The sequence below is a fragment of the Schistocerca americana genome, chromosome 7 (genome assembly GCF_021461395.2).
Source record: "Schistocerca americana isolate TAMUIC-IGC-003095 chromosome 7, iqSchAmer2.1, whole genome shotgun sequence".
NCBI classification, from domain to species: domain Eukaryota; kingdom Metazoa; phylum Arthropoda; class Insecta; order Orthoptera; family Acrididae; genus Schistocerca; species Schistocerca americana.
The window spans coordinates 553529578-553553022 of record NC_060125.1 but is presented as its reverse complement, the minus strand read 5'-3'; the positions used below and the strand labels follow the sequence as shown (position 1 = coordinate 553553022).

General features: G+C 48.2%; 2 protein-coding genes across 2 annotated transcripts in view; one reads left to right on the top strand and one right to left on the bottom strand.

The window, feature by feature from the left end:
* LOC124621799 (zinc transporter 1) overlaps window positions 1-23445 on the top strand; it is a 338684-nt gene that overhangs the window by 41506 nt on the left and 273733 nt on the right. The window lies entirely within an intron of this gene.
* Window positions 1-23445, bottom strand: part of LOC124623085 (trichohyalin-like) — a 574208-nt gene that overhangs the window by 532700 nt on the left and 18063 nt on the right. Inside the window, exon 2 of the mRNA XM_047148876.1 lies at window positions 22731-22906. Coding sequence (XP_047004832.1) covers window positions 22731-22906 — 176 coding nt within the window. The remainder of the gene's footprint in view (window positions 1-22730; window positions 22907-23445) is intronic.

Genomic DNA, 23445 nt, shown 5'->3' with positions numbered 1-23445 from the left:
TAACCATACCCACTATTCCTCAAATTGGGCCTAAACGCCTGATGGGTTGTCCTAGTTACGCCCATAGTGCGTCTCCATCTGCACCAGCGATCATGATGGACTTTCCATGGCACCAGAAATCCAGCACGGTAGCCAGCCCGTTGTGGTGGGGTCGTCATGTACCCTCTAGGTTGTAGCCCCCTGACAACACAGGGATCGTACTGCCGATACCTGAGCTGCACCCTCCCCACGTCGGCCAAGGAGTAGATGCCCGTCTCCTTGGGGCATCAGGACTCCCGGCAATGGTCATCCTGCCAGGTGGCCCTTGCTGCGGCTGGGTGGCGCCCGTGGGGAGAGCCCCTGGTCGGAGTGGGTGGTATCGGGGTGGACGTTTCGCAGATGAAACGTCAACATGTATCAGGTCGCTCTGCGGCCGAGTCTTTCAAAAGAAAAGGTACCGTTTCTAGTTCTGGTTCTCCTGCCCTTTCCCCCTTGGCCACTCCATGGGAGGAGGGACAGGCCCGCCGGCTTGGGGCGAAGTACTTCCCCCGCTATTTGGTCTGTTCTCGAACCGATGGGGGGACGTTCGCCACCTCCAAGCCCATGTTCTTTGTTCAGCACATTGAGGACATCTTCGGGGAAATTGAGGCTCTCAGCAAGATGCGTTCAGGGTCCGTTCTTATCAAGAAAACCTCCGCCACACAGTCGGCAGCGCTCCAGGCGTGCGACCGCCTAGGGACATCCCAGTGTCCATTGTCCTGCATCTGGTACTAAATAGGACGCAGGGGGTTATTTTTCATTGTGACCTCCTGCTACAATCTGATGAGGAGCTCAGGGCCAACTTGGAGCGCCGAGGCGTGCATTTCGTCCGGCAAGTCCAGCGCGGCCCCAAAGACCGTCGCATCGACACCGGGGCCTTTATCCTCGCCTTCTAGGGGGACGTTCTCCCAGAGAAGGTAAAGGTGATGTGCTACCAGTGCAACGTGCGACCTTACGTCCCGCCTCCTATGTGCTGTTTTCGGTGTTTGCGCTTTGGGCACATGTCGTCACGGTGTGAGGCTGAGCCCCTTTGTGGCGATTGCGGACGTCCTCTTTGTGAGGAACATACATGCACCCCACCACCTTGGTGCATTAATTGCCCTGGCCACCACTCGCCTAGATCCTCAGACTGCCCCACATATCAGAAGGAGAAGAAGATACAAGAAATCAAAACTTTGGATCGGCTCTCTTATTCTGAGGCCAGGAAGAAGTATGACCGCCTCCATCCCGTGCCGTTGACCACTTCGTTTGCCTCAGTTGTGTCCACTCCTTCCGCGGTATCCTCACCCCTATCCTGTCCCCCCTCCACCTCCTCCGCCCATCAGGGGGCTCTGCCTCCGCCTCCCAAATCCCTCCCTTCCAAATCCTCCTCCCCGTGGCCCCCGCCCCCTCTGCCCCAGGGGCCACGCTTCCTCCTCCTCCTCTGCCCCCGCCACATGAGAAGCGATCCTCTTCTCAGGCGTCCATCGGGGAAACGTTCCGGACCCCAGCTTCCGAGGTCCGGCGTTCCAAAACAGACCCCGCGCGTGAGGACCTTCTTCGGGTCCAGCCCACCATCCCTGTGCCTCCTCGGCCTTCCAAGAAGGCCTCAAAGAAGAAGTTTCTATCCCCCTCTCCACCCTGGCGCGTTTTGTCTGATGCTCCATCCGTGAGTCGCTGCTCCCAGCCGTCCTCAGTTTCGCCGGGACGCTCTGCTGCCAGGCGCTCAGCTGGCCTCTCGTCGGCAAATGATGCTGCCCCTCCTACACAACCAGGGACAGCGGCCGCAGCTGGTGACGAGTCGATGGAACCGGATCCGCCTCCCGTCGGTTTTAGCGTTGTTCCCTCGCAACCTGGCCCTCCGCGGCCGTCGAGGTGACCAGCTCTTCCCCCATCTCGTTCCCCCAACTTTTTGACTAGCGATGGCGTTGTTTCATTGGAACATAAGAGGTATTCGATCTAATCGGGAGGAATTACAACTGCTCCTCCGCCTGCACTGTCTGCTCGTCCTTGGTCTCCAAGAAACCAAGTTGCGCCCGACTGACCGTATTGCCTTTACCCACTATACCTCGGAGCGGTATGACCTAACCCCTGTGGACGGTATCCCAGCTCATGGTGGGGTCATGTTGCTCGTTCCGGACGATGTCTATTACCGTCCCATCCAATTGATCACCCCACTCCAAGCAATAGCTGTCCGCATTACTCTTTCTGCTTTTACTTTTTCAGTTTGTACCATCTACACTCCACCGTCATCTGCTGTTAGTCGGGCTGACATGATGCACCTGATCGTTCAGCTTCCCCCGCCGTTTTTATTGTTTGGCGACTTCAATGCCCATCATCCCCTTTGGGGCTCTCCTGCATCCTGTCAAAGAGGCTCACTCTTGGCGGATGTCTTCAACGATCTCAATCTTGTCTGCCTCAATACCGGCGCCCTGACTTTCCTCTCGGACTCTACTCATACCTACTCCCACTTGGACCTCTCGATCTGTTCTACAACTCTTGCCCGTCGGTTCGAGTGGTATGTCCTTTCTGACACCTATTCGAGCGACCACTTCCCCTGTGTCGTTCGTCTCCTGCACAACACCCCATCCCCACGTCCTTCGCGTTGGAACATACCGACAGCTGACTGGGGACTTTACTCCTCCCTGGCGATTTTTTCGGACCACGATTTTCTCAGTTGTGACAGTCAGGTCGAATACCTCACGGCTGTTATCATCAATACTGCCGAACGTTCCATTCCTCGTACTACCTCTTCTTCACGTCGCGTTTCCGTCCCCTGGTGGAACGAGGCTTGTAGGGACGCTATCCGTGCTCGACGACGTGCTTTACGCACCTTTCGCCGCCATCCTACGTTGGCGAATTGTATTGAATACAAACGACTCCGAGCGCAATGCCGTAGAGTCATAAAAGATAGCAAAAAAGCTTGTTGGGCCACTTTCACCAGCTCCTTTAACAGTTTTACTCCCTCTTCCGTCGTTTGGGGTGGCCTGCGCCGGCTGTCGGGCATTAAGGCCCACTCCTCGGTACCTGGCCTGACCTCAGGTAATGAGGTCCTTGTTGATCCTGTGGCTGTCTCCAACGCCTTTGGCCGCTTTTTCGCGGAGGTTTCAAGCTCCGCCCATTACCATCCTGCCTTCCTTCCCAGGAAAGAAGCAGACGAGGCTCGGCGACCTTCCTTCCACTCGCTGAATCTGGAGACTTACAATGCCCCCTTTACTATGCGGGAACTCGAACGTGCACTTGCACTGTCCCGGTCCTCTGCTCCGGGGCCAGATGCCATTCACGTTCAGATGCTGGCACACCTTTCTCCGGCGGGCAAAAGCTTCCTTCTTCGTACCTACAATCGCGTCTGGACCGAAGGTCAGGTCCCCATGCGTTGGCGTGACGCCGTCGTTGTTCCTATACCCAAACCCGGGAAGGATAGACACCTTCCTTCTAGTTACCGCCCCATTTCTCTTACAAGCTGTGTCTGTAAGGTGATGGAGCACATGGTTAATGCTCAGTTAGTCTGGATTCTTGAATCTCGACGGCTACTTACTAATGTCCAATGCGGCTTTCGTCGCCGCCGCTCCGCTGTTGACCACCTTGTGACCTTGTCGACATTCATCATGAACAACTTTTTGCGAAGGCGCCAAATGGTAGCCGTGTTCTTCGACTTGGAGAAGGCTTATGATACCTGTTGGAGAGGAGGTATCCTCCGCACTATGCACAGGTGGGGCCTACGCGGTCGCCTGCCCCTTTTTATTGATTCCTTTTTTACGGATCGAAAGTTTAGGGTACGTGTGGGTTCCGTATTGTCCGACGTCTTCCTCCAGGAGAACGGAGCGCCTCAGGGCTCCGTCTTGAGCGTAGCCCTTTTTGCCATCGCGATCAATCCAATTATGGATTGTATTCCACCTAATGTCTCAGGCTCTCTCTTTGTCGATGACTTCGCGATCTACTGCAGTGCCCAGAGAACATGCCTCCTGGAGCGCTGCCTTCAGCGTTGTCTAGACAGCCTCTACTCATGGAGCGTGGCAAATGGCTTCCGGTTCTCTGAAGAGAAGATGGTTTGTATCAACGTTTGGCGATATAAAGCGTTCCTTCCGCCATCTTTACATCTCGGTCCCGTTGTTCTCCCATTCGTGGAAACAACTAAGTTTCTAGGGCTCACGTTGGACAGAAAACTGTGTTGGTCTCCACATGTCTCTTATTTGGCGGCCCGTTGTACTCGTTCCCTTAATGTCCTCAGAGTTCTTAGCGGTTCATCTTGGGGAGCGGATCGAACTGTCCTGCTTCGCTTGTATCGGTCCATAGTCCGATCAAAACTGGATTATGGGAGCTTCGTCTACTCGTCCGCATGGCCATCCCTCTTACGCCGGCTCAACTCCATCCACCATCGGGGGATACGTCTTGCGACTGGAGCCTTCTACACTAGTCCTGTCGAGAGTCTTTATGCTGAAGCTGCCGAATTACCATTGACCTACCGGCGCGATGTACTGCTGTGTCGGTATGCCTGCTGGCTGTTGTCTATGCCCGACCACCCCTCTTACCAGTCCTTCTTCGCCGATTCTCTCGACCGTCAGTACGGGTTGTGTGTGTCTGCCCTGCTGCCCCCAGGAGTCCGCTTCCGTCGCCTGCTTCGACAATTGGATTTTGCCCTCCCTACCACCTTCAGAGAGGGTGAGAGCCTGACACCACCTTGGCTCCAGGATCCGGTTCATATTTATCTCGACCTCAGCTCCCTCCCGAAGGAGGGTACTCCGGCTGCAGTGTATTCCTCACGGTTTGTCGAACTAAGTGCTCGACTTGCCGGTCACACCTTTATTTACACCGATGGCTCCAAAACTGACGATGGTGTCGGCTGTGCCTTTGTCGTCAGGGCCGCCACCTTTAAATACCGGCTCCTCGACCAATGTTCGAGCTTTACGGCCGAGCTTTTTGCTCTCCATCAGGTCGTTCAGTATGCCGCCGCCACCGCCATTCATCGTATGTACTTCGCTCTGACTCACTCAGTGCTCTTCAGAGCCTTGGAGCTCCCCATCCGGTCCATCCCTTGATTCAACGGATACAGCAGTCTCTCCATTCTTTCGCTGATAATGGTGGTTCTGTCAGCTTTCTGTGGGTTCCCGGACATGTAGGAGTGCCTGGGAATGAGGCTGCGGATGCTGCAGCCAAGGCTGCAGTCCTCCTGCCTTGGCCAGCCTCCCATTGTGTCCCGTCATCTGACGTTCGTGGGGATGTATGTAAGAGGCTTGTGTCGTTGTGGTGGGATGCTTGGTCATCCCTCCAAGGAAACAAGCTCCGGGCAGTTAAACCGCTCCCAACTGCTTGGACAACCTCCTCCCGACCATCTCGGCGAGAGGAGGTCCTTCTGACCAGGTTGCGGATTGGGCATTGCCGGTTTAGCCACCGCTACCTGCTCTCCGGTGACCCAGCCCCGCAGTGCCCTTGTGGTCAGGCATTAACAGTGCGCCATGTTTTATTGTCGTGTCCCCGTTTTAGTCAATTTCGTGTTGTCCTGTCCCTGCCATCTACTTTACCAGATGTTTTAGCTGATGACGCTCGAGCAGCTGCTCGTATTCTGCGTTTTATAACTTTAACTGGTTTGTCCAAAGACATCTAACCTTTTTACTTATTTTATCTGCATCTTTGTCAGGTCCTTCTGGTGTCCCCCCCATACCCTTGAGTTTTACTAGATTCCATGTGCTCTAACAACAGTGACTGTCCGCTAATGACCTCAGCAGTTGAGCGCCCTTAAACCCTAACAAAAAAAAAAAAAAAAAAAAACGCTCGTTCGAGATGATCGACGGATCACCATCAAACAACTCAGTGCTCAACTTGGCATCTCTGTTGGTAGTGCTGTCACAATTGTTCACCAGTTGGGATATTCAAAGGTTTGTTCCCGCTGGGTCCCTCGTTGTCTAACCGAACACCATAAAGAGCAAAGGAGAACCATCTGTGCGGAATTGCTTGCTCGTCATGTGGCTGAGGGTGACAATTTCTTGTCAAAGATTGTTACAGGCGATGAAACGTGGGTTCATCATTTCGAACCTGAAACAAAACGGCAATCAATGGAGTGGCGCCACACCCACTCCCCTACCAAGAAAAAGCTTAAAGCCATACCCTCAGCCGGTAAAGTCATGGTTACAGTCTTCTGGGACGCTGAAGGGGTTATTCTGTTCGATATCCTTCCCCATGGTCAAACGATCAACTCTGAAGTGTATTGTGCTACTCTTCAGAAATTGAAGAAACGACTTCAGCGTGTTCGTAGGCACAAAAATCTGATCGAACTTCTCCTTCTTCATGACAAAGCAAGACCTCACACAAGTCTTCGCACCCGAGAGGAGCTCACAAAACTTCAGTGGACTGTTCTTCCTCATGCACCCTACAGCCCCGATCTCGCACCGTCGGATTTCCATATGTTTGGCCCAATGAAGGACGCAATCCGTGGGAGGCACTACACGGATGATGAAGAAGTTATTGATGCAGTACGACGTTGGCTCCGACATCGACCAGTGGAATGGTACCGTGCAAGCATACAGGCCCTCATTTCAAGGTGGCGTAAGGCCGTAGCATTGAATGGAGATTACGTTGAAAAATAGTGTTGTGTAGCTAAAAGATTGGGGAATAACCTGGTGTATTTCAATGCTGCATAAAACAACCCCTGTTTCAGAAAAAAAATGTTTTGCATTACTTATTGAACTGCCCTCGTAGATATACATTGCTGATGTTGTATAAACAGATTTGTACGGCGAATCCTATCATTGTTTGTAGTTACTATTCTTGTGGTCCTTTTCTATAGTTTGAGTATTGTGCCCATATTTCGTGTACTTGGTCCACAAAAATCGTACCATATCCGCAGACTAGGTGTACATACGAATACTATCTGACGTCGAGGTATTTGCTTTACTTCATAATTATATTCTTGACGTTGGTACAGGAGTACTGCAACAATAAAAATGTGACAGTGTTTTCTCAAACTTTTAACGCAGTTCCTTATAGATCAATAAGAATTAATTTTGTTTTCTCTGTGTATGCTTCTCCGATATGCTTCCCAGCGATACTTGATACGCATGTACATAGGGCTAATTCTAGTTCCCGGTTGAGATGGTAGTTCGTTAAGCAGCTCTTCGGGGAAAAGATGCGGTTTCTCGACTGTTATCGCAAAAATTGTTTGCTAAAAACTGCTGAATTAAATTTCTCCTAAACTGCAAAATTTTGGTATTTAAGACTCACGAATAATGATTTCCATGCAAAACTCTGTATCTGTCACTGTACTTCTGGACTGGATATCCTTACGGTACCTATTCCAATCATATTTCGCACTTCCTCGTTCGTTAATTTACTTTTCTTGTAGCCAGTCTGATATTGTGTATTAAAGTTTCACTAATTTTTCAGTGTTTCCAAGAACCTTTCCTTGAGACAACGCTGAATGTCGTCTATTCATCCACATGGCGTTTACGTTTTACCATTACAATTTGCTGAACAATTCCCGTTTTCCAAGATAAATCAGAATGGGGTTATTTAATCTTACAGTCTGGGGTTTATGCCATATCCGTATCCAGTTCTTCGGCAGAGCATGGTTTTTTCTCTGCCTCATGTAAGGTCAATGCGTGAGCATTATTAGTTGTTCTAATCAGTTCTTACTACCTTTCACCTCACGTTTCTGGGATTTTAGTTATTTTCTCCTACTACTTCTACAGTTTAAGCAATTATTCGTCATTGGTTATTTCTTCGGCAGTTTAGTTCAGCTTCACCATTCTGCCCTTCAGAACTGTAAAAAATGTTCATTTATCTTTAACTACAACTTCATTTTTCTTGCACAGTTTCAAGAGTTAAACATAATGCCTGGACAATCTACGTTTCTCATTTTACTAAAACTCTTAATTTCTTCATTCTGAACCTGCGTAGTATTCCCCGACATGCGGCTATCCGATGTGCAACTTGATGTGTCGGTCGTTTGAAACGCTCTATTCGCGTCGTTCCAACCCCAAACATCTGTTTGTTGCGTGCATCAGATTAGTGTGATCCCGATCAGTCATCTATCCTTTCGTGTTTTGCTTCACTTAAGGAAAATATATAAAGATCATTTAAAGTACTTACACGAGAGCTGTTTTGTTTTCAGCCTCAGATGATACGCGAAATTAAAATCATAGCAGATATCTGATGAACCTTTGCGCAGAAGTGTTGGGCAGTTCTCTAGTGTGAACGTCGATAGCATCATGTCACACTTTTCAGTTTTGTGTGCACAATGAGCACGTAAAGATACACACAGCAGCAGAGTTTCTCGCAAAGTGTAAAGTGCACGCTGAGGGTTGTCGCCTAATTTCATGTGCCCCACACAGTGCAACCGCCATGCGTTCCCTTCTCCACGGCAACGCTCGGCAGTACACTGTAGGGGCAACAACGACGCCCCCACACCGTTTCCGAGGGAAGTGTTTGGTCACTGTTTTCCATCTCTTCGAACACATGAACCGCCGGCTATGAGGACAGCGTTTGGTACAGACAGCGAGCTGCAGACCGGTGTAGGGAATTGGCGGAAACTACAGGGAGGGTACGGGTAAGTCAGTACCTCTCCAGGACAAATGTCGAAGTCCGAGCGGTGACTGTTTAGCTGGAAGGTGTAGCTCAGTGTTGCAAATAGAACGCCATGGCTTTCACTGTGGTTTTCATTTCGTGATCGATCGATAGGTCGAAAAAAGTTGCTTCAGTGTAAAGCGAAGGAAATAAGTCAGTTCCACTCAAAAGAGGGACATGGGGATGATGCAAGGGATACATAAGGCACACCAGAACCAACCATAAAATCGATACATCCTGTCTACACCCATAACTAATCCATAGTATGCAAACGATGTGAAGTGCATGACGGGGGGAATTTTCCGTTGTACAAGGTATTAGTGTTCCTTCCTCTTCCATTCGCGTATGTAACACTGGAAGAACCGTTCGAGCGCCTCTGTCTCAGCTGTATTTGACCTAATCTTGTCATTGTGGTCGCTTCCTGAGCGATACGAATGGGCTGTACTATATTCCTACAGGTCTCGCTTAATACCGATTCTTGCAACTTTGTAAACAGGCTTTCGAGGGGATAGCTGGCGTTTATTTGCAAACATCCGACAGTTCAGGTGTTTGAGATCTATCGTGACTCCTATGAGAGAGTCAAGCCGTATACGGCCCTAGCTTACGATGGTTGGGATGTGAACAGTAACTGGACGCCCACCAGCTGATGTTCAAGTTAGGGAGTAGCTAATCCAGCACTAATAATGAAAAATATATCAAGATGCCTACAAGTTTTTTTCCTGATTTCACTAAAACATATTTTGAGGCGTCTTCGTTCATCACCATAAATGCAACACTAAAACACATTTTGGACTCTAAATTTTCAAAATAAAATATTTACAGAAAATCTACTTTCTGAGCTTTCCTATCAGAAAAATTCTTGACAATGTCACTAATTTCTGTTCGACTTAAAAGAGGATTCAGTTAAAATTGTGAGTCTCAAGTATTTACGAGCTGTCACCCATATAAGAGAAATAAAGTTTGTAATACTGTGGCATCTGAGTACAAATCACTAATTAACTTAGCGACGGGTCGGGCGCCAGACCTTCGGCGCGCCCATGCGGCCGGAGCCCTTTCTCGTGCATCCCTCGCAACCTCTGGCAAGACACGCCTCTGGGTAGAACAGACGTGGAACAAACGTGCCGCCCTTCTTTGGATCCGTTAAATATACCCCGTTAACACTACCTGATACGAGATTCACACAATCGAGCCATCTGTATTATTAAATAGCTATCCCCGAGTCCGGATGCAAGTTAAAAGTTGAATATCTACTGGCTTCCAGGGGTAACAAAATTTGATTTTCAATATTTCGCATAATTACTGACAGAATTTAAAAATTAGAAGTGCTTTAACAATACGCTTAAGAGCTATAATTTTATGTTAAGACTCCAACACAATAAGAGGAATATTACAGTTACAAACTGTGTTTGTATTGAGGTAGCGTGACTGAGGGCACACAAATACCCGAACTATATCCAACGAGTATTTGCGAATGAGAGCATTTTGCTACTTCCAACAAGCTTAACACACAGTTTCAAACTCTTACGAAACTTTTTCTCGCTTTCACCCCCCACAAAATGATGGAAGGAAAAAAGTTCATCGCCTACTACATTTTCGCTAATCGTGCAGTAAAACTTCAGCATACGCCATGACATTTTGACTATTTATTTACTGTCCTGTTCCCTCAATGGCTGCCGGAATAGCCTATTAAACACAATGAAGCAAACCCCCAGGCATACACAATGAGTGCACCTGTTGTTCCGTCCCATACCTTGCCGACAGTTCCTAAAATCGCTAAGCGGGTCTAACGTTTCTATCTAGTCACTAGTTGACCAATCTGGTGTGGCAGCAGAAGATAACGAAAGGAAAGCAGAAGTTTTAAATTTAGCGTTCAAGAAATCGTTCACGCAGGAAAATTGGAAAACAGTCATTTGAACATAGCACCGACTCCCACATGGGGGACATAAAAATATCCCTGGCTTAGATAAGCAACTGAAAGAGTTGGAAGCAAACAAGTCCCCAGGCCCCGATGGAATCCCAATTCGGTTTTATGAAGAGTGGTCTACAGGAATGACCTCTTACTTCGCTGACATTTATCGCGAATATCTCGCCCAGCGCAAAGACCCAAAGAACGGACCCGAAAAATTACATATTAGTTTCCTTAACATCGCTTTGCTGCTTACTTCTTGAACATATTCACAGTTCAAATATAAGAAATATAAAGTCCGATGTGGTATCAACGTTCGATACCACACTTGTTGGGGGTTGCAGTTATCGACCGCGGTCCGTAATAGTACCGCTGGACACGCGAGTCGAGACTAGCGCCGCAACAAGTCTCTAGCGTGCGCTCGGCCACTCCTACCCGGGACGTCGAGTAGTAAAGTAGCATACCCTTCAGCTAATAGGAAACAACCTCTAACAAGGCGCTTAGTAAGGTATGGCCTAAGTGAGGCCTCAACAGCTATCTGCTTATAATTATATGTATGCAGCCAAGAAGAATATTGTACAACCAGTTAAGTTCAATATACAGGGTGTTACAAAAACGTACGGCTAAACTTTCAGGAAACATTCCTCACACAAAATAAAGAAAGGATGTTATGTGGACATGTGTCCGGAAACGCTTAATTTCCATCGTAGAGCTCATTTTAGTTTCGTCAGTATGTACTGTACTTCCTCGATTCACCGCCAGTAGGCCCAATTGAAGGAAGGTAATGTTGACTTCGGTACTTGGGTTGACATGCGACTCATTGCTCTACAGTACTAGCATCAAGCACATCAGTGCGTAGCATCAACAGGTTAGTGTTCATCACGAACGTGGTTTTGCAGTCAGTGCAATGTTTACAAATGCGGAGTTGGCAGATGCCCATTTGATGTATGGATTAGCACGGGGCAATAGCCGTGGCGCGGTACATTTGTATCCAGACAGATTTCCAGAACGAAGGTGTCCCGACAGGAAGACGTTCGAAGCAATTGATCGGCATCTTAGGGAGCACGGAACATTCCAGGCTATGACTCGCGACTGGGGAAGACCTAGAACGACGAGGACACCTGGAATGGACGAGGCGATTCCTCGTGCAGTTGACGATAACCCTAATGTCAGCGTCAGACAAGTTGCTGCTGTACAAGGTAACGTTGACCACGTCACTGTATGGAGAGTGCTACGGGAGAACCAGTTGTTTCCGTACCAGTTGTTTCCGTACCATGTACAGCGTGTGCAGGCACTATCAGCAGCTGATTGGCCTTCACGGGCACACTTCTGCGAATGGTTCATCCAACAATGTGTCAATCCTCATTTCAGTGCAAATTTTCTCTTTACGGACGAGGCTTCATTCCGACGTGATCAAATTGTAAATTTTCACAATCAACATGTGTGGGCTGACGAGAATACGCACGCAATTGTGCAATCACGTCATCAACACAGATTTTCTGTGAACGTTTCGGCAGGCATTGTTGGTGATGTCTCGATTGGCCCCCGCGTTCTTCCACCTACGCTCAATGGAGCACGTTACCATGATTTCATACGGGATACTGTACCTGTGCTGCTAGAACATGTGCCTTTACAAGTACGACACAACATGTGGTTCATGCACGATGGAGCTCCTGCACATTTCAGTCGAAGCGTTCGCACGCTTCTCAACAACAGATTCGGTGCCCGATGGATTGGTAGAGGCGGACCAATTCCATGGCCTCCACGCTCTCCTGACCTCTACCCTCTTGACTTTCATTTATGGGGGCATTTGAAAGCTCTTGTCTACGCAACCCCGGTACCAAATGTACAGACTCTTCGTGCTCGTATTGTGGACGGCTGTGATACAATACGCCATTCTCCAGGGCTGCATCAGCGCATCAGGGATTCCATGCGACGGAGGGTGGATGCATGTATCCTCGCTAACGGAGGACATTTTGAACATTTCCTGTAACAAAGTGTTTGAAGTCACGCTGGTACGCTCTGTTGCTGTGTGTTTCCATTCCATGATTAATGTGATTTGAAGAGAAGTAATAAAATGAGCTCTAACATGGAAAGTAAGCGTTTCCGGACACATGTCCACATAACATATTTTCTTTCTTTGTGTGTGAGGAATGTTTCCTGAAAGTTTGGCCGTACCTTTTTGTAACACACTGTATGTATGCAGCCAAGAAGAATCCTGTACAACCAGTTAAGTACAATGTATATTATTTTTTACCAACGACTGCTAATTATTTTAGTCGTTACAGATCCAGATCATGCAGCCAGCACCTTATCGACGTTACTGACAGACCTGCTCTGATTCATATGTTTCTATTTAGCGCTGGCCTCCAGTAAACATTTGCGACGACTCGTTCGTCGTCATCAAAAGAACCGAAAAGCATGAATCAGCACTGTTTTAGAAAGTAGCGCTCAGGTGAAACTCAGCTTGCCCTTTTCTCACATAATACACTGCGAACTTCGGATGAAGTGCGACGGGCAGATGACATGTGATCAAAAGTATCCGGCCACATCCAAAAACATACGTTTTTCGTATTAGGTGCATTGTGCTGCCATCTATTGCCAGTTACTCCATATCAGCGACCTCAGTAGTGATTAGACATTGTGAGAGAGCAGAATGGGGCACTCCGCGGAACTCATGGACTTCGAAACTGGTCAGGTGATTTGGTGTCACTTGTCATACTCACACTCTTAAAAATCCCTAGGTCCACTGTTTCCGATGTGATAGTGAAGTGAAGTGGAAAGGTGAAGGGACACGTACAGCACAAAACCGTACAGGCCAACCTAGTCTGTTGACTGACAGAGACCGCCGACAGTTGAAGAGGGTAGTAATGTGTAATAGGCAGGCATCTATCCAGACCATCACCCAGGAATTACAAACTGGATCAGGATCCACTGCAAGTACTATAACAGTTAGGCGGTAGGTGATAAAACGGATTTTATGGTCTAGCGGCTGCTGATAAATCATACATCACGCCGGTAAATGTCAAACGACGCCTCGCTTGGTGTAAGGAGCGTAAACATTGGACGATTGAACAGTGGAAAAACGTTGTGTGGAGTGACTAATCACGGTACACAAGGTGGCGATCCGGTGGCAGGGTGTGGGTATGGCGAATGCCCGTTGAACGTCATCTGTCAGCGTGTGTAGTACCAACAGTAAAATTCGCAAGCGATGGGGTTATGGAGTGGTAGTGTTTTTGATGGAGGGGGCTTACGCCCGTCGTTGTTTTGCGTGGCACTATCACAACACAGGCCTACACTGATGTTTTAAGCACCTTCTGGCTTCCCACTGTTGAAGAGCAATTAGGGGATGGCGACTGCATCTTTCAACACGATCGAGCAACTGTTCATAATGCACGGTCTGTCGCGGAGTGGTTGCACGACAATAACATCCCTGTAATTGACTGGCCTGCACAGTGTCCTGATCTGAATCCTGCAGCACACCTTTGGGATGTTTCGGAACGCCGACTTCGCGCCAGGCCTCACCAACCGACGTAGATACCTCTCCTCAGTGCAGCACTCCGTGAAGAATGGGCTTCCATTCCCCAAGAAACCCTCCAGCATATGATTGAACGTATGCCTGCGAGAGTGGAAGCTGTCATCAAGGCTAAGGGTGGGCCAACACCATATTGAATTCCAGCATTACCGATGGAGGGCGCCACGAACTTGTAAGTCATTTTCAGCCAGGTGTCAGGATACTTTTGATCAGATAGTATATTTCCGTTTTTCTAGATTTCCGAAAAGCATTTGACACGTTGCCCCAATGCAGTCTGTAAACGAAGGTACCAGCATACGGAATTGGTTCCCAGATATGTGACTCGAAGGCTCCTTAAGTAATAGAACCCAGTAGGTTGTCCCCGACGGCGAGTGTTTATCAGATACAATGCCATCGCCAGGAGTGCCTCAGGGAAGTGTAATAATACGGCTGTTGTTATCTGTATACATAAATGATCTGGCGGACAGGGTGAGAAGCAGTCTGCCGTTGTTACTGATTATGCTGTGGTGTACGGTAAGGTGTCGGAGCTGAGTGACTTAGGAGTATACAAAAAGACTTAAACAAAATTTCTAGTTGGTGTGATGAATGGCAGCTAGCTCTAAATGTGGAAAAGTGTGAGCTAATGTGGATGAATAGGAAAAAAAACGTTATCTTCGACTGCAGCATTAGTAGTTTACTGCTTGTCACAATCACGTCGTTTAAATGTCTCGTCGTAATTTTGCAAAAATGAATTGAAGTAAAACGAGCATCAGAAGATTGTGGTAGGGAAAGCGAATGGTCGACTTCGGTTTATTGGAAGAATTTTGGGAAAGAGTGGTTCATCAGTAAAGGTGCCCGTATACAGGATGCCAGTGCAACCTACTCTTCAGTACTCCTCGAGTGTTTGGAATCAACACCAGGTCGGATTAAAGGAAGACATAGAAGCAATTCAGAGGCGGGCTGCAACATTTGTTACCGATAGATTCGAACTATGTGCAAGTATTACGGAGACGCTTCAGGAACTCAAATGGGTATCCCTGGAGGGAAGGCGACGTTATCGAGAAAGTTTAGAGAACCGGCTTTTGAAGATGACTTAAGATTGTACTGCCACCGACGTACATTTCGAGTAAGGATCACGAAGATAACATATAGGAAATTAAGACCCATCAGGAGGCATGCAGACTGTCGTTTCTCCATCGCTCTATCTGCGAGTGGGACAGAAAAGGAAACGACCAATAATGGTACAGGACTCCCTCCGCCACGCACCGTACGGTCGCTTACGGAGTGTTCATTTAGATGTAGATTTAAGAAGTAGCATTATTAGCCGTACGTTTGAATGGTCGAGGATTAGTATCCCACTATAGTTTTGCGTTTGCCTCGTCTTTACAGAGAACACAGCAGGTTTTCCAATAGGTGAAGTCTCACTGGCTCGGATTGGGTTTCAGTGGAAGACAGCACCTCGAACTTACTGGCTACGGAGATAGTGTAACACCCTGAGTTCTCCCTGATTCCTCTCTCTCGTAGATAGGATGCCTAGCCCGACCATTGATATTGCAGTTACAATTAACAGCGTGTACCACGTCACTAATATACACTGCCGCTCATTAAAATTTCGTCACCATGGAGACTACATTCAGTAAACGTCATATTGGAACGAAGTTTGTTACATTTTTGGATAAGCAAAGGGTCAGCTTTTCGGTGCAGCCGCCCATATTATGTAAGACTAAAGCCAAGCACGTATTATGTAATGGGTTTCCCATTGAGAAATCTCCTTCGAATGTTGGTTGTATGTTAGAAAATCGTGTGCTTCTGCCTCATGTACGAGGAGTAATGTCTTAACAGCGCGTGTCGAAATTAGGCAAACTATTTCATAAATGTATCTCACCACAGGGTATTACTCTATCTTCAATCTAAGGCCTTCAGACAGTATGGAAAAAGTTCGTGCATTGTAATTCTGAATCGTTATATCTGTTTGTGTATACTTACCAAATACTGCCGCATATATGTAGCTTTACATTTTTATTACTATTTTTAATGTACTTATAGGTGGTTCACTTATGGGTCTGCTATGTACAACGTGAAGGCAACTGTATATATGTAGCTTGTTATGTTGTTGGACCTAACTGTAACAGTGAGCGAGACTCGGTTGGCGAATACCCCTGCTTGCAGATCTCTATATTTATTCCGAAAGCCACGGTGACGTATGCAGCGGAACGGTGCACAATGCAGTTGGTATTATCCCTACCCTTTCGCATATGCTACGGTGTAAGGCAGAATGTGGGTACTGCTGCTAATAGGCCGGAATTTCTCTGATTTTAGCATCGTGCTCATTAGGCAAGATGAACCATTTTGGAACGTGTTCTCTGAATGACGCCCAACCCCCCTCTGCCCATACTGTTAGTTGTTCATTCGGCACTTGTATAACGCTTTTCCGCTGACCAAACAAACGCATGACGAAGCGTGCAGCTCCTCTTTGAATCCTTTCTATCCTCTCCGTTATGAAGATGTGTTCAGCTTACGAGAAAGACGAACAATAGTTAAGAACTGGTCGATCTATGCCCTTGTAAGAGACCACTTTCGTACCTCACTTCCACTGAAATATTTCCCTTCGTTCATCCTCGCGCAAAGTCCCCCTTGCAGACAGCTCAAGAATGCACGCACTCTGAATGATGTGTAGTTTGCGAGAGAAATTATGCGATTTAATCGGAAGCGTACCGGGATAAATCATCTGCACTATTATACTACTAAATAAGTCAATATAAAGCTTGCTTCGACCTGCGAGACAGGGTTAACCGTATCACTATCCCCAAGTAATTAATTATTAAAACACTCCAGCTAGCTACCCCAAGGAAGATCCCCAGGTCCAACCTCTGGACTGGATGACTAAACAGAATTAGGCATCTGCCTATGGGAGAGCATTTCATATTGTTGTAAACCTCCACCGCTCTGGACTCTCATGGGCCAGTCGGGCCAGCCTACTGCTGTGTTGTCTTCAGTCAATACGAATGTGGTATGGACGGGTGTCTGGGGTCAGCAAACGGCTCTGCTTCTCAGTGAGATGGACGGTCCGTTTAAATTAAAATAACCACTGCCTATGCCCCCTGTGGGTCCGGGGGTTAGAATAGGCCCGTATTCCTGCCTGTTGTAAGAGGAGACTAAAAGGAGTCTCTCACTTTTCGTCCCTATGAGATCAGGTCCCATTCTATGGTTTGACCTGCCACTTGCAAAATTCTACAGAAGTGCGGGCCATATGGGCATGGACGCCTTATGTGGTGCACGAGTGTCCTTAGATTCGATCTCCTGAATATCTTTTCATTGCTTTGCATCTCCACCTGCAATTCAACTATTTGGGCGAGGACACTTTCCAGGCTACGTCATCTTCTTCCATTGTCTCCTGTCCTCTTTCACCCCCATGACTATTGGATTTCACTGCACCCAATATCCGTTGTGGTGGGGCCGTCACGCACCCATTTGACCCATTTGGTGGGAGCCCCCTGACGACACAGGGATCACACTGTTAACGCCTGAGCTATAAACTTCCCACGTATGCCAAGGAGTAGATGCCTGTCTTCCTGGGGCATCAGGACTCCCAGCAACAGCCATCATGCCAGTTGGCCTTTACTGAGGCTGGATGGCACCAGTGGGGAGAGCGCCTGATCAGAGTGGGTGGCATCAGGGTGGATGACCTGCAATGAAGCGGACTAAGTCATCTCTTGCTGGTGACTGTATGGCAGTATGTACCAGCAGTCTCTAAGAAGGGCAAGATAGACTACAATGTCGGCAGGTATGACCCTAAATCGTTTGCCTCCCTCGCTACACCATGGGAGGAATGTAAAGCTACAGAACGGAGAGAGCTATATTCGCCTCGGTTTTTAGTCTATATCAGAACCGATGGGGACTCTTTTCTACCTATGAGGCCTCAATGTTTCGTTGAACACCTTGAGGATTAGATTGGAGAACTGACAGCACTGTCCAAGATGCGAAACGGCGCAATCTTGACATCATCCCCAGCCCAATCCCGAGCGTTACTCGCCTGTGACAAGCTGGGTGATATTCCTGTTTCCGTTCCTCCCATAAAAGCTTCAGCATGGTCCAGGGGATTAGTTCCCATCTTGAGATCCTCTTGCAGTTTGACGAAGAGCTCCGCGCCAATTTAGAACGGCGGATGTTCGTTTCATCTGGTGCGTTTACAGGAGACCCAAAGACAACAAGGTTGTTACCAGTGCGTTCATCTTGGCCTTTGAGGGTGATTCATTGCCTGAAAAGGTCAAGGTGATGGTTTACTGCTGTGACGTTAAACCATACGTCCCTCCCCCTTTGTGGTGCTTTAAGTGCTGGAAGTTTGGGCATATGTCTTCCTGCTGCACTTCCAGCGTCACATGTCGAGACTGCGGACGTCCACTCCATGTGCGCCTCCTCCCACTTGCATCAGATGTGGAGAGCACCACTCCCCCTGCTTGCCAGACTGCCCAGTACCCCAAAAGGAGCGGAAAATCATGGAGTCCAAGACCCCAGACCGGTTGACTTACACAGAGGTGAAACTTAAATTCGAAAGATTATACCCCATTCAGTTGACGTCGACATACGCTGCAGCTATATCGCCATCCCAAGTGGCAGTGGTTCCTCACTCTGTGCCATGAACAGTGGGACCTCTGCGCCACCAGAATACATCCGCCCCCTTGGTGGTAAGGGGTATATCTTCCTCTATTGCTCCCAAAGGACCTACTTCAGGAGCAATGCCCCCCCCCCCCCAAATGCAGGGGGCTTCGGTCCTCTCCCCCCTGCCAGGGAAGTAACAACCTCCTCTGGCTCCTCTCCTGTGGAAGGGGTCCTTTGGGGCCCTCTCTCCCAAGGTCTCCACTGATTCCACACTGGACACTCGCCAGTGGCTTAAGGAGCCAAAAGCTGCTGGACAAAGAGCTTCATGGTCTTCCTCCATGCCTGACGTTGCTTCGGAGAAATCTTCACAGCAAGCCCCGAAAGAGAAGCGAGAGAGCAAGCAAACTAAGCAGTAGTCTGCTAAGAAACAGGACCCTCTGGTGGCCCCAACACCACCATTCCCTATCAGCTCTACATCTGTGGATGCACTGGAGATCTTATCATCCCCTACGGACCTGGATCTCACTGATGCTTCATCCACAATAGAAATGGCTACTCAGTCGGTGGCAGCAGGTGACCCTGAGGCATAACTTGCTTCCTTGCGCACTCCATGCCTTCCCAGCCTCACGATAACGTCATCCTCCAGTGGAATTGCGGCGCTTTTTTCCACCACCTGGCTACGCTATGGCAACTGCTAAGCTTTACACCTGCTTTCTGCATTGCTCTCCAGGAAACCTGCTTCCCAGTAATGCGCACCTCTGCCCTTTACAGCTATAAGGGATATTACAGGAATCGTAGCGACTATAATCGAGTGTCAGATGGCGTTTGCGTTTGTCCTAAACTCAGTCTGTAGTGACCATGTGCCCCTTCAAACCCCTCTTGAAGCTGTGGCTGTCAGGATAAGGATAACGCAGGAAATAACTGTCTGCAACGTATATCTTCCTCCAGATGGTGCAGTACCCTGAATGCATTGGCTGCACTGATTCATCAGCTCCCTAAACCTATCCTACTTTTGGGAGATTTTGACGCTCATAATCCCTTGTGGGTTGGCACCGTGCTTACTGGCCGAGGCAGAGATGTCGAAACTTTCCTGTCACAACTCGACCTCTGCCTCTTAAATACTGGGGCTGCTTCACATTTCAGTGTGGCGCATGGCACATATTCAGAGGTGGATCACGTATTTGCAGTACCTCCTTAGTTCTGTAAGGTGCGAGTCCTAGCGAGACCTTTCAGAGGTATTGGAAAGATTCACCATAGCGGGAAGACACAACCTCTAAAGCCAGCCTAGCCAGCCCCGACCTTAGCCCATTTAGGAAGATTACGGAAGATAAGCGCATCATCCAGAAGCTGAACTATAACCGCCCTTCCATCTGCTACCGAAACTGGCCCTGACGTCGACAGGACCGAATGGGACGCGCCGTCAGTAGTGAACAGGAAATGATACAACACTTGAAGATTTTTCGAATAAAGGCGTGCATCGTGTACCTTCTCCACTGCTTGATTTATACCGCCCTTCGACATTACATCGCTTCCGAGAGAAACTCGTTGAAACATGAAGGCTGTGACACTCCTCTGATTAATCACCAATTGATTAGTCGAACGATATCGGATCCATTAGTCTACATTCGTTACATTACATTTTTTGTAATGTTTACAGTCAAGTGACAATCCTGGCACCAGGCACTGAACATCTGCGAGTCTCCGCATTTCGTAACAAGTTTCTAGCGGTGTCACCTCTCTTTGCGCAACTACATAGTCTGTCAACATCATCATAGTGCTTCAGACATACGTGATGCAAGAGAGATGGGATACTGTTACAAAATGGTGAAGCGTTAGTGTTGGGCAACAAGAAGGCGCATGTCGATGGGAGTTCTATGTCGCCGTCCTGATTCCAGCTATGAAAAGTGACTTAAACAAAAAACGACGATTAATCTATACAATGGAACCCTGCACTGCCACCATAGCTAACGTAAAGGCATTTTACAGAATGGTGAGCTAACTTCTCCCCATCAAACAAACATTGCTTTGTACCTAGATGAATAATGAGCAGGGAAAGAAAGAACAACGCGTTTACGCAACTTTATTAATGTTGTTCGTTCTGGAAGTTACGGAACACAGCCTATATAGAAGAGCGCCGAACTGCCTTGTACTCACTTGTATTTGGGTTAAGGCCAGTCTTCAAAGGAGGGCCGCAGCAAGGCACGGTCTGTTTTATGCCACATGCGACTCAAATATTTCGCAAGTGGACCCCCCCCCCCCCCCCCCCCCCGCCAAAGAATGCGATATAAGCGGACACACGGGAGGACACGAAGTGACTGAATGCTGGTCGCTATGTCGACGGTATAAGAGGTGGAATTCTTCCTACACATCGGTCAGGGGGCTGGAGAAGGCGTAATGAAACGCTGAAATTAGGTGCCAAATAAAATGAAACTCGTTTCGTTTGACATTTTATACTGAACAGCCGAGGTCTCGCAGCTTACAGAGAATAGTAGATCAATATGAGAGAAAGATCTCATTTGTTTATCTGATGACAGATTACGATGGAAAAACATTGTCCGTCGAGAGTGGCGTAAACACGACGTATCGCTTATGTCGGCGTCGCTGGTTTCCATGGAGAGTGGCGTCAACTTGTGGGCAGCGCGCCACAACAGCAGCACAGAAACCGTCCACATCTAATGCAGTATTACCCCGCAATTCCTAGTCACACCTTTCCGAGAATTACATCGCTGAGTTTGCTGTTTCTCACGCAGGTTACCTAGTATAGCACAAAACAAGGAAAAGCGTCTATTTAAAAGCAAACAACGTCGATACACAGTGTCTTGAGGGGTTTAATGAAGTTAGGAAAACGAGTTGAATTTTCTTAGGGGTGCCCCTCCTCGCTATTCGTCTAGGTCAGGGGTGTCCAAACTACGGCCCGGCAAACCGGCCCGCGTTAGCTGGCCGGACATCCCTGGTATCCGGCCCGCCAAATATTTGCGGTGGTGCCTAAACTGCCAGAAATTGAGTTTCGAGGCCTATCGTGACCAATAAACCGCGACATTGTCGGAGCTCTATCTTTACAAAGCGGAAGGTCATGGTTAAACTTGTGGCTATCCACAATAAACAGACAGACCATTCTCCTTGCGATAGTGAAAAAAAAGGTTAACAGACTAGTTTGGCGGAAACATTTTAAGTAAAAAAATTCTTTGCATTTTATTCTACTCACGAGTCTGGTGCAAGTCTTTCAAATGGACGCCACTTCGGCGACTAGCATTAGTAATCAATCATTATGGAAGATGCTTCTTCAGCAAGGTTTCAATTTCTTTACGTATTTCGATTTTCAGATTTTGCTTGTCTCTTCGAATTCAAACTTTGAATTGTCCCACACCTACTAGTACAGAGCATAAAACACTAAAAAACTCTTGGGACACTCGCAACATAGACACAATCACGCAACAGAACTATCAAATATGTGCTCTGGCTCTCGCTACAAGACTACATAACTAAACTTATTGTTGCGCTGCTTGAAATAGCAATGCGCTGGCATACTCTACCTGTGTTACGTCTTGTAGTAATAGTGTTGCTAACAATGATTTTGAGATTTCGTTAACTTTGCAGGACGCTTTCGCGAAGAATGTGCAGTGACATACTTTTTTGTCAGTGAAATTCGCCAGAATAAAATATGCCAGAAATTCGGTCAGGTACGTCCACCAATCGAAATTATGTAATGAAATAAAAATCGTAGTTCGTTGCAGTGCTAGCTATTCCCACAACCTTAGATTTTTGCGATTTCATCTTTCCTTTAGCCTTACATTACGGTGATCATGGAGTGCTAGGGTTCTTTAATCCCACTAGGTAGATCTTGGCCCTTACGACTTCGTGGAGGAATCAGTGTGGCCGGCGACTAAAACGTTTGGGGACCCCTGGTCTAGGTGAAAAGAAATAAATGTCTGTAACGAGACCAAAGTTATTTGAAGTGGAACAGGCAAGTCACCCTGTTAAGAGTTGATACCGCTTTGTGGTTGGCAAGCAATGCCATCTTCACGATGTTAACAATTACGTGACACCACCTTCCTCCGCCACCGGAGTTATGGAACAGAAGTAACTGTCCGCTTTGTTGAGCGACACTTGTTACGGGGAGCGTTAGGCGGCCGGTGGCAGGTGCCGGGGACTAACCTGCGAAGCGGCCACGTCCACGTCCAGGTCGGAGCCGGCGGAGTCTTCACTGGAGCGGTCTGCCATGGCGGCGAGCTGGGGCGGGGAGAGGCGAGGTGAAGCGCGGACGCTGGGCCCGACGAGAGCCTGCAGACGCGGACGGCGACTGCCCGCCGCCGCGCCGCGTCGTCTCCCACCTGGCGCGCCCGGCCGCCGTATAAATAGCGAGGCCCACCGTGGCGACGATGGACGCCCACGCCGAGCCGGCCCAAAGTCCTACCGCACTACCAACTGCCAAACTGATAGGGCTGACAGGCCGCATCACGCTCCTCTTCAGCTACGTCTCCAAAGTTAAGGCCCCTCTCCTGGGATCTAACCAGGGATGTGTAAAAGATATCGATACGCAGGGTGTAACAAAACGAATCATCCGATTTGGGACGTTTGTACAGGCTTATTACAAATGACTGAAGCGATTTCACAGCTCTACAATAACTTTATTATTTGATATATTTTCACAATGCTTTGCACACACATACAAAAACTCAAAAAGTTTTTTTAGGCATTCACAAATGTTCGATATGTGCCCCTTTAGTGAACCGGCAGACATCAAGCCGATAATCAAGTTCCTCCCACACTCGGCGCAGCATGTCCCCATCAATGAGTTCGAAAGCACCGTTGATGCGAGCTCGCAGTTGTGGCACGTTTCTTGCTAGAGGAGGTTTAAACACTGAATCTT